At 40.8% G+C, this 12,134-nt stretch overlaps 1 protein-coding gene across 4 annotated transcripts in view; it reads left to right on the top strand.

Moving 5' to 3' along the window:
* Faxc (failed axon connections homolog, metaxin like GST domain containing) overlaps positions 1–12,134 on the top strand; it is a 74,479-nt gene that overhangs the window by 50,718 nt on the left and 11,627 nt on the right. For all 4 annotated transcript variants that reach the window (XM_048812925.1, XM_048812973.1, XM_015499520.2 and 1 more), the window contains one exon: positions 10,006–10,122. In XM_048812925.1, coding sequence (XP_048668882.1) covers positions 10,006–10,122 — 117 coding nt within the window. The remainder of the gene's footprint in view (positions 1–10,005; positions 10,123–12,134) is intronic.

Raw genomic sequence — 12,134 nt, 5'->3', positions numbered from 1 at the left:
GGGAAAAAAAAAGAAAAGAAGAAGATGAGGTTGATAGCAATATGATCTGTGCCTAAGGAGGAGTTAATCTGAGTAAGGCTCTGGAAGGCTCTAAATAGTCCTGGTGGTTAAAGATCTTTGCCAGTTTGGTGATTGCTCAGATGTCTAAAAGTTGTTGAGGATGCTGGATTCCAACTAAGGTGACAACTGCGATGCATACAATGAAGAAAAGTTCTTTAGGAATGTGGAGTCTGCTTGCAAAGTTGATCTCCTCTGACCCTGATGGCCAAACATCAAACCTTCCTCTAGAAACTGTTACTAATCAGCTTTTTAAAAAGGGTTAGATCCTTATAGAAGGCTTTGAATTTAAATTTCCCCATAACAATGAGTCCTGTGTGATATGTAATTTTATTAATCAAAATTTGGGGACTGCCAGATAGTCTTTATAAAGAGATGACCTTTGAATAAAATTAGAAGAACTGGTTCCTTTGGTTGCCTAATACAGGACAGCCAAGATGGAAATTAAATTCGGGGCAAAGCCAGTCCTGGAATACAGTTAAAGTTGAGTGCTTTATTTTCCTTTACTTCAGAAGTGCATTTGAGAAACTAGGGAGGGACTCTTTTTAAAAAAAAAAAATTATGAAATTCATCTAGAAAAATAAGAGACCCAGAATAGCTAAAGCAATCCTTAGCAGGAAGAGTGAAACAGGTAGCATCACTATACCAGACCTTAAACTATTCTACAGAGCAATAGTAACAGAAACAGCATGCTATTGGCACCAAAACAGACTGGTAGACCAATGGTATAGAATAGAGGAAACAGAGACTCATCCACAAAATTACAATTATCTGATATTAGACAAAGGTGCCAAAAACATGCACTGGAGAAAAGATAGCCTCTTCAACAAATGGTGCTGGGAAAAGTGGAAATCCATATGCAGCAAAATGAAACTAAACCCCTATCTTTCACCATGCACAAAACTCAACTCAAAATGGATCAAGGACCTAGGAATAAAACCAGAGACCCTGTGCCTAATAGAAGAAAAAGTGGGATTAGGCCCCAACTTCCTTAATAAAACTCCTTTGGCACAAGAATTAAAATCAATAAATGGGATGGACTCAAACTGTAAAAGTTTCTTCTCAGCAAAAGAAACAGTCTGTGAGGTGAACAGACAGCCTGCATCTTGGGAGCAAATCTTTACCTCTCACATATCAGATAGAGCACTAATCTCTGTGGTATATAAGAAACTCGAAAAGTTAAACACTAGAAAAACAACTAACCCAATCAATATATGGGCCAAAGACCTGAAAAGACACTTCTCAGAAGATGATATACAACCAATTGACAAATACATGAAAAAATGTTCATCATCACTAGCAATGAGAGAAATGCAAATCAAAACTACTCTAAGATATCATCTCATTCCAGTCAGAATGGCAGCTATTATGAATGCAAACAATAATAAGTATTGATGAGGATGTGGGGCTGCAAATTGGTACAGCCAATATGGAAAGCAATGTAGAGATTTCTTGGAAAATTGGGAATGGAACTGCCATTGACCCAGCTATCGTCTTCTCCCTTTATACCCAAAGGACTTAAAAACAGCATACTGCAGGGACACAGCCACAACAATGTTTATAGCAGCACAATTCACAATAGCTAAACTGTGGAACCAACCTAGATGCCCTTCAGTAGATGAAAGTGGATTAAAAAATGTGGCATATATACACAATGGAATATTACTCAACAATAAAAGAGAATGAAATCATGGCATTTGCAGGTAAAAGGATGGCGCTGGAGAAGTAAATGAAGTTAGCCAATCCTAAAAAAAAATGCCGAATGGTTTCTCTGATATAAGGAGGCTGATTCATAGTGGGGTAAGGAGGGGGAGCGTGGGAGGAATAAATGAACTCTAGATAGGGTAGAAGGATGGGAGGGGAATGGAAGGGGCAGGGAGTTAGAAATGATGGTAGAATGTGATGGACATTATTATTCAAAGTACATGTATAAAGATACAAATTGGTGTGAATGTACTTTGTATACAACCAGAGATATGAAAAATTGTGCTCTATATGTGTAATAAGAATTGTAATGCATTCCGCTGTCATATATGAATAAAAAATTAATAAATTTAAAGAGTATTTTTAGTTGTAGGTGGACACAGTACTTTTATTTATTTTTATGTGGTGCTGAGGATTGAACCCAGTGCCTTACACGTGCTAGACAAACACTCTACCACTGAGCTACAACCCCAGCAGCTCAGAGAGGGAGTCTTAAATCATATACATTTTATAGCCCTCAGATCTCACCCTTTTAGCAAAATTTGTAGTCATACTCAGAAGCAACAGTATTACAAGTAACTTTGAGGAAAGAGAAACAAAGAGGCTGATCATTGATGAGCTGGTAACACTGACACTTTCCTTCAAGATGTTAGCTATTGTTCTATAAGACTTCCAGGACCTGCTATTCAGTGTTGTTAAGATATAATTATTAAGCCTGAGGATGCATTTGTCTCCTCCTGAGGAATATTCTGTAACCTAGATTTCCCAAGTGTCACATTTTTCTGCATGGGTACAAATCCTTCCTCCAGGTTTCCAAAAGTGACAAAAGATGCCTATGGATCCTTTGAATGTAGAGTTCAGCAGGTGCTGAGACTCATTGATAGGAGGACTGAAGTACACAAGAGAAATCACAACCCATTCCTTACAGTATGGGAACTTATGTGCTTCCTGGTCTCATGCCTAGGGAACTTTAAGAGCTGGGACATCAGCAAAGACCAGATTGCGAGGAAGAAATGGGATGATTGATTTTGGTGGTCAATGGGAAGGTGTTGGAATAGTTCATACAAGCTGAAAGAAGTTCTTGTGTGTTCTTTCAGATAATCATATAGGAAATTATAGGAATATTCAATTGCTTTCTAGTATGACATCTGAAGGAGGGCTTCTTCTAGTGTATCCCCTATGTACTTTTATCTTTTACCAGATCATGAGCCAATTGGTGCAACTAATAGATGTCAGAATGTTATCAAGGTTGATTATTTTAATTCTGAGATTTACCCATAAGAATCACTAATAACCCCAGGCATGAAGTAGTAGCCCCTATAGTTGAGGGAACCGTTTATGTAGTGATTTTGGAGTATGCTGCGAATGTGAACAAGGGCTCCTTAAAGGAAGTGGCCTGACATATGTACAATTTCTGACAAAGAGAGGTCTGATCAGGAGCATCAGAGAAAATAGGAAGTAGATTATTTTTTTCTGTAGCTTTGTGCTGTGGGAGATTCTTTAAACAGAAAAAGCTTAAAGAGTATACTCTTTGACGTTTGACTTCTAAGATTACTGACCTCCTCTGTGCTTTCCTTGGGGAAAGTACTCAAAATCTTCGTTTCTCAATTTCCCTTCAATTCCCAGTTAATCAAAGTTGAGAGAGGGACAGTTAGAAATACTAATGGCATCTATGTAGACTTCCTGGAATTATCTACTTAAAATCTTAATCAGTGTTCAAATATAGGGAATTCTATGTAGATGAAACATACAGTTGCTCTTATTTCTTAGTCTGGTAGAAAAATGAGTTTTTGAAGATCTTTTGACTGTTCTCTTTATTTAAATTTTTTGTTTGTTTGTTTGGGTATTGAACCCAAGGGTGCTTTGCCACTGAGCTACATTCCCAGCCCTTTTTGTTTTTGAGATAGGGTCTCACTAATTTGCTTAGGGCCTCGTTAAGTTGCTGAGGCTGACTTTGAACTTGTGATCCTCCTCCCTCAGCTTCCTGAGTCACTAGGATTATAGGTTTGTGCCACTGTGCCTGGCTGACTATTCTCTTTAATTTCTTCTTTAAACCTATATTTTCTAGCATAGCCAGTATTTTATCTTCTGCAACTTACAGCATTTGGGAATTTTACTAATTTGCAGAATTGGAGCTGAGAGTGATCAGTGGAAACGGGAAAGAGAATTAGCAAGGGCAGAAGGAGATGCTGTACAGAGGTTCATTTCTGTAGCTCTTACCAATGCTCTGAATAAACTTTCTACTTGCTATCTCATGGTGATATATGTGAAAACAAGTGGTAAATGTTACTTAGATGTTACTGTAGATTGTGAATGGGTGCTGTGGTAGAATTAATGTGGCCATAAATTCTTTGTGTGATTTCGGAGGAAGAAACTGGGAAATTCTAGAGAGATCTGTGTTGTCTCATAGTAAGACTAACCCTTCCCTTAAGACCAGCTCAAGCTTAGATAAGTGGATGTTATTTAGGGAGGGAGATAGGGTGAGTGCTGGTGATGGGCTGGTCACCTTCATGTTTGACTGAAGTGTGGAGCATTCATAGGAGGCAGACCTCGCCTGTTTGGCTTGGGTCTGGACAGAGTCCCACATTGACAGCTGTCATGCATCCTCCCTAAGGAGGAAGCTCAGAATCTAGCATCAGGCAAACAACCTTGGATTGTGAGTACTTCCTCAGCTGTGCTATGTGGGGCCCCACTTGCCAGTAGGACTTTAAGACCTATATGGCTCTGTGCTTGTCCCCTCATGTTCCCTTGGTTCTGCTGCTTACCAGGCTCTGCTTACTTCAACGCTGTAGCTCCCTTGCTCTTCCATTTGGCTTGATTCCTTGTGATTGGATTGTGGCCATTCTTTTCAGACTCAAGATTGATTTCATTCTCCCTGGACAATTGCCCTCCATATTTACTTTCCCCACTTCATCTCCCAGCTATCACACTAGTTTGTGCTAATGGGGAAAAGGGCAGGTAATGGGGTTGAGGGACCTAGCCCACATGCTCAGATGTCTTCCATATACCCTTGTCTTTGTCATGTCCTGGTATCTTCGGGTCAGCCCTCTGTTGATGCTCATGATAGGAGAGGTAGAAGACAACGTGGGAAGAGCCAGAGGTCAGGCTTGGAGGTCAGAATAAGTAACCTTGGGTTAATGGAGGTTGCTAAAGTTTTATGACCAATAATCTGTGATTAAGTTCAATCATCATGAGTTCAAGTCTGGGATGTAAACAGCAAATGCCCTTAATATTCTTGCTATTCATGATTCAGTACTCCATGTTCAGACTTGGGTCATCCATGGTGCCCCCATGGTTCCTGCATGTACAATATGGCCTTCCTCACAGAGAGGAGCTGCCTAAACATCCAGGATAGGTTACCTCAGATTCTTGAAATGCCTGGGTCTAGTGACATTTTCTCACCCCGCAGAAGAACCAGCTTTGGCATTCCTGCCGTGATCTTCCTTCAAATCCACATGGGTCTTCCTCTCTGGCATGGTGGTCTCTATTCTTGTATGTCCTCATGGTCTGTGCTCCCTGATGACCAATGGGAGACCCAACCATGGAGGTCTTTCAACTCACCCTGGGCATGGGAAGTCCCACTGCCACTGCAGGTGACAGAATATGGGGGTCACCCTCACAGGCAGGTGGGCTCTGTGCCTTTAGGGAGGTGTTCCTGGTGCTTGTGAGCACTGGCCTCTGTTGGAGCACATTTCAGGGACTGTGATGTGCCCTGGGTCCCTCACTGCTGGGGACTGACTTCATGTTTTCAACCTTTATTTGCCCTCCCCAATGGCTCAGAGTCCACACTCTCAACCTAGGGACTGACAGGGAGAGTTACGGATGCTCAGGTATCCCTACAGGAGCAGTCAGGTGGTTCACCTGCGAATATTGAAGTTCGAGGTGTCTCATCACCCATGCCTGATCCTTTAGTGCCCTTCAGATCTGCCTTTGGAGTTTTGTGTTTTCTAAACCCCTCTAGTCATGGGATCTGGGACCACTTTCTGCACCCCAGAAGTGTTGTAGAAATGAGACCTTTAGCTTGGCCTCTTTGTCTCTAAACAGAGTTAAATCTAATTTAGTTTACCTTTTAAAAATGCTTCCTGCCAAGCTCCACAGCCCAAAGCTGGAACAGTTTGAGCAACGAAATAAATGTTGATAGTACTGGACTGCATCCCATAGAATCAACAAATATTCATGAGTGCATACTTAAATAAATAATTGAATACATTAGCAAGTGGGGGTATAGAGACAGTAGAATCCTAATAAATATGTGTAGAAGAAATGAGAGGAAGAGAAAACCACAATAAAACATACACCATAAAAATAATTGTTTCAGATGACATCTACCAATGGATGCTAAAATTGATGGGTCACAGTCAAGAGAAACAGGATATTTGTACAATCTCAAAGTATCTCTCTGAAGATTATTAACTGCAAAGGGAAAAATAGTAACTTTATTAGGAAGAAACCTGTCAGATACCATCTTTACCATGTGATCAAGGTTAATACCACATATTAAGATGTATAGTTATGTGCCCTTTGATACAATGATGCCCTCAGAAGGTATTACATAAGATTCTCCAGAGAAACAGAACCAATTGGGTATAAAGAAACTAAATATAAGGGATTGGCTCACAGAGTTATGGATCCCAAGATGTGCAGGATGAGTTGGCATTCTATGGTAGAATTCTCATGTGATGAAAAGATCCAAGGACCAAAACTGATGGTATGGGTCCAGTCTGAAGGCTGGCAGTCTTGAGACCCAGGAAGAGCTGATGCTTCTACTTGAGACAGGGATAGGAAAAACCCAGTGTCCCAGTTTGAAGGCAGTCAGGCAGAAGGAGTTCTCTCTTACGGGGTTGGTTGGGGGGAGGCTTTCAGCCTTTTTGTTCTATGAAGCCTTCAATGGATTGGATGAGGCCCACCCATATCAGGAAGGGAAATTTGCTTTAGTCATTCTATGAATTCAAAGACGAATCTCATCTTGAAATACCATCATAGATACACCCAGAATATTGTTTGAATAAATATCAGGATACCCCATGGCCTAGTCAAGATGGCACATAAAATTAACCATCAAAAGAGATACATTGTTACTTGTGTGGTATTCTTGCTAAGAATTCATGACCTCATCTAGTCACAAGAAAACCTTAGAGAAGCCCAAGTTCATAGATATTTTACAAAATAACAGTCCAGTGTTCTTTAAAAATGTCAAATTTGTGAAAAGTCAAGGAGCATGGAGGAACTTTCACAAATTGGAGGAGACTGAGGAGGTAGGGTGACAAATGAAATGTGGGATCCTGGAACAAAAAGGGTATTCGTTAAAAAAATGAATTAAATTTGAATAAAGTCTATAATACAGTTGGCAGTGTTATACTAATGGTTAATTTCTTTTAGTTTTGATAAATGTACTGTGGTTCTCTAAGATATTAATATTTATGGAAGTTGGGTGAAGGACATACAGGAGCTATGCTATTTTTGCAAATTTTTTATACATCCAAAATTATTTCAAAATAAACGTTTTAAAAAGCTTCCTGTTATTGGATACTCTGAGGACTTTTTAATGACAGGAGATATTTGTATATTTTAAAAATTTATAACCATGTGTTTATATACATATAATTTTGTATCTACCATTCTGCATTTTCCTCACATACTAGATTTCATCCATTCTTTTTATAAGCACCTTTAAAAAACAAAATCAGGTTTCAGTTATTTTTTCCTTTTTCTATTTTATGTTCCTTCTTAACCAAAGCATCCTTTTGCAAACTTTAAAAGTCCCCCCCCCCCACACACACACACACTGCTGTTCCTTGGAGTCTTTATTTCTGAGATGATGATGATTGTGACATTGTGGAGACAAGGACGTTGGGCCAGAAGTCTGGAGGCCTGGGTGCCAGCATTCTGAGTCTGGTTCTGTTACTAACTCAATGTCCTTCCACTTTTAACATTCTGAGACCAGATGGCAAATCATGACTAAACACTGTATGCATTATTTGATATATGGAGTCAAATAACAGTATATTTTTATGATTTTTTTCTTTTTATCAAGATCCTATGTACTCTATTATCAGATTTTTCAAGTATTTTATCTATCATCTGTCTATCTTCATTTTGTCCCCCAAATCTTTGATTTCGACATCAGACTTCACTATTTAAACTCTGGCATTTCCCTTAGAGTACTTTTTGAAGGAAATCAACATTTTCTTTCTTCCTTCTTATTTATTTTTTGTTCATGAATCCACCATTGCTCTTTTATAAAAAAAACAAACAAACTCATTTTCTTCTCTTTGAAGCTGTGTATAGCTCTTATCACAATAGCCCTAAAGCCCTTTTGGCTTCCACTTCATAGACTGTCTTGTTTGGGTCATGAATGGGTAGAGCCCTGGCACAGTCTGGTAGGGAGGGCCATTTGGTCATCTGATTGATGCACCTCTCCAATCCTAGCAGGATGTTCTGAGAGCTCTTGGGGAGGGGGTCCCTCTGCCCACCTGTAATCACTTAATGCCAGCAGAGGAGTGGTTGAGGTGTTTGGAGTCAGCAAGATGAATCATCAAGAAATATCTGGCAATCTTGAGAACAAGTGATACCTAGAGATTTTTTGTTTGTCATTAATTTTTCCCAGATAGTGTTTTCCCAGTATTTGGGTAATAGGTTTAGATCCTGGGGCAACACTCAAATGATAGAGAAGTTGGTTAACAATGGGACACAATTACTCTAACAGATGGCTTGATTGAACTCCTGTCTTAGCTACACACTGACATAAGATCTGTGACATCCTCAGCTTGCCACTCAAATGTGATGGAATGGGTGGACAGTTGTAGGGTACAGCACATAGAATTGTGCTAAACGTGTAGAAAACATGGCACAAAAGTTTGTTAAGTAGAAATAAGAAATGACTCTTACTTTCAAAGAGCTTACCATTTAGCTGGAATGATAAAACCCACAAATAAAACCCAACCAGTATACAGTGTGCAATGTGGAAAAAATGTCACTTAAGGGGCCCAAGAGGAAGAGGCAGGGTTTCTGTGTGCTCTGCTCAGGATACTTCAGTTATTCCTCTCACAACTGGTGAATCTCCCATTTTAGAGTTCAGGTTTGCTAGAGTCGGGGAGAGGAGTAGGGCACAAAGCTGGAACATGAGTTAGAAGTAAATATAATGGCCCTCGTCTTTTAAGTTGAGTCTGGATTTTATTTCATAAACCATGGAAGGTGTTCGTGAGAGGGACTGACATAATGAAAAGAGTGTCTTAGTTCAGGTGGGTTGTGGAGTGTCCTGGAGGAAGGGAAGGGCTCTCATCAGGAGAGCTCATGTTGCTTGAGTTATCCACATTCCATGCTAAGATTGTTACATGTGTATGTCATTTCATACTCACAGTAGTGCTAAGGATTTAGGTACTCTTAATATCATCCCCGTTTGGTGGGTAAGAAAACAGAGGCTTTGAGAATTTAGGTAATGACCAGATGAATAACAGTGGTGCCAGGATGTGACGTCTGTGGATCCATCTCTTCTTGTGCCACTAGATGCCACAGGCCCTGACAGCAGCTCAGGAGACAATGTACGACTCTTTTAATTGGTTGGATGTGATCCTCTGTGTGACAAGGCCTGAACTAAGTCAGTAGTGGTGGAAATGGAGGGACAGGAACAGCAGTGTGAAACTTTCTTGTTTAGGAGCCTCATGTCAGGGCTGAGCTTCTGACTGCATAGCTTCTTTTTGCTTAATGTTTCCCAAGGAAGCTGGTACTCAGTGTTGAAATTTGCCAAGACCTTAGAGGTGTCACGGGAAACCTTGCCTTCAAGCTTCTTCAGTAGCCTGGGCTTCTTGTTTTCCTTGAGGAAATTTGTTATTTTAATTATTATATATGCCCTGAGGTTGAGTGCTGCATTGGGTTACTTCTCAGTTGGTTTAATCAAACTTCTGGGTATTCTCCAGTCTCAAACTGTAGTAACAAAGAGAGACAGTTTGAGACCTCCAGTTTGAGACTGGAAGTCAGTTGGTGATCAGTTCTCTTTTTTCCCCATAAACACCCTCCCTCATCTGTTTATCTGGATTGGATTTGTTCCCTGCCTTACCTTGCTGTGGGTTTGATGTATCCCAGAATTTCTTAATTCACTTTACATTTGTTCTCAATGTTTTGAAGAAAAAGGGCATGCATGCATTTTGACTCTGCAAAGCTTTTTGGTGCAGTTAGATAAACATAATGAGAGTGTGCTGAATGCTATTGTGACAGTGAGTGATCTCTCTGTTTTATCTGCTGCAGGTGATAAGAAGTACATCATGGGGCCCAAGCTTTCCACTCTCGATGCCACCGTCTTTGGACACTTGGCACAGGCAATGTGGACCTTACCAGGGACAAGACCTGAGCGGCTGATCAAAGGCAAGCCCTGAAAAACTTTTCTGGTGTAAGAGTTGCTGCGGGTGGGTGGGTACTGGTATGTAGAATGTAGAATTCTAGGCCAGAGTCGTGAACCTGGTCATGCTTCATTAGGCTGTGGTGTCTAGGGCCAGTAAGTTTTCTGCCAGCTCCTTACAGGTGAAACTGAATACTTGTTGCTAAAACAGGAGTTGAATTCCACCTTCTGTCCTTGTTTTGTTGTTATTCCTTGAAGTCTTTTGGGCAGTTGGCTCACCACTTTCTGATGTATCCAATACTGCAGCAACTAGGATCAGGTGGGGTCAATGAACTCATTGCCAATCTCAGATGCTCTTTTTGAATATCAATTGATGTCATATTCAAATGTAGGTAAAGTATATATGATTTGTGTCATTTGAGCTGCCTTCCACTCTAGTGTAGTGACTGTAGATCATGTACTGAGAGTAGAAGAATGGAAAGTTCAAGGATGTGGGAAAATGAGGAAATTGTCAATAAACGGCGAAGTCTGATGCTATACAAGTATTATTACTAATCCTATTATGTGTGCCAAGAAACACAATCTTGCTATCCATTTTTTCTGGTCTTGGCTGTAAGTCTAGTCAGAATTATAGCTTTTTTTCCTTCCACATTTTTTATTGGTTCATTATAGTTGTACATAATGATGAGATTTGTTGTTATATTTTTGTACATGCACACAATATAATGATATAATTTGGCCAATATCAGTCCCCTGTACTTTTCTCAGAATTATAGTTCTTGACTATCAAGGACAAGGTAAGAAGTGGAGATGAATGGGACCAGAGCTGGGTGATGATAAATACAAGGCCGGGTGGGGTTGGTAGCCAGGAATAAAATTCATGGTAGCAAAGGGGGAGGGTAAGTCTGCTTACCTTGGGTTGATGTCAAGGGATCAGATATTGGTTTGCATGTGTGTGTATGTGTGTATGTAGTAGGGTAGAGTGATGGAATAATACATGACAGCTGTGTCTCTCAGAGAGGCTTTTACTGTGTAGGTGGGTGGGAACTGTTTGAAGTCATCTTTATTTTAAAGTAGTATCTAAGCAAGTACCTGGGGGCTGGGGATGTGGAGGTCATAATTCAATATTTAAGTTTGGGATGGGGATTGACAAGATTTAACTGAAGAGTTTGTGCTCAACTGAGCAGGCTGGGGGTGTAGATGAGACCAGTGGGTGGACTTCATTTGTGGGTGGACTTCCAGATACATTACCAGATTTGGCTGAAATGGTTCAGGTACTTATTGAAGATCTTCCAGAAGGTTAGCTGAGTGGGGCTGACATTTATTTTTGGTACTGGAGGTTGAACCCAGGGTCATTATAACACAGCTATATCCCCAGCCATTTTTTTGAGATAGGGTCTTGCTAAATTGCTGAGGCTGGCCTTGAACTTGGAATTCTCCTGCCTCAGCTGCCTGAGTGGCTAAAATTACACGCATGACCAACCACACTTGGCTGGACTGACATTTAATTTTAGTCCCAGGGACTTCCAGCTAAATCATTGTGATAAAGATGTACCTTGTTTACTCACATACTCCTGTATGCACAAACTCCACACACCTGTACACATATACCTACATTTCTACCCAGACACATTCCCATAATCTCTCTCTCTCTCTCACACACACACACACACACACACGCACACTGAGGTAATCTGTTATTTAGTTAGAATTATTTGGGGGATCCTTATCAGTAGGACTGTGACTTCAGAGGATCCCTTCTTTTAAAAACAAAGTATGGGACTCGGCGACTGTCGGCTGCCTGGAGGCAGCGCTTTCAGTACCTCCTCAACAACGGGGTCAGAGAGACGCATGGATACGCTTAGATACGACCTGCTGAGAAACTCCTAGTAAAATTCCACTAAAGAGAGATCGGCCGGGAATCGGTAGGATTTTTGGAGGGACAGTCTGCGCTAGACGAGTGAATCTCCGCCACGCAGCGCAGAGGTCCAGACCCGCCAGCCGCTGCCCGCGCGACTCGGCGACTGTCGGCTGCCTG

This window comes from Marmota marmota, unplaced genomic scaffold (genome assembly GCF_001458135.2).
Source record: "Marmota marmota marmota unplaced genomic scaffold, marMar, whole genome shotgun sequence".
Lineage (NCBI taxonomy): Eukaryota > Metazoa > Chordata > Mammalia > Rodentia > Sciuridae > Marmota > Marmota marmota.
This window is presented reverse-complemented; position numbering and strand designations above follow the sequence as displayed.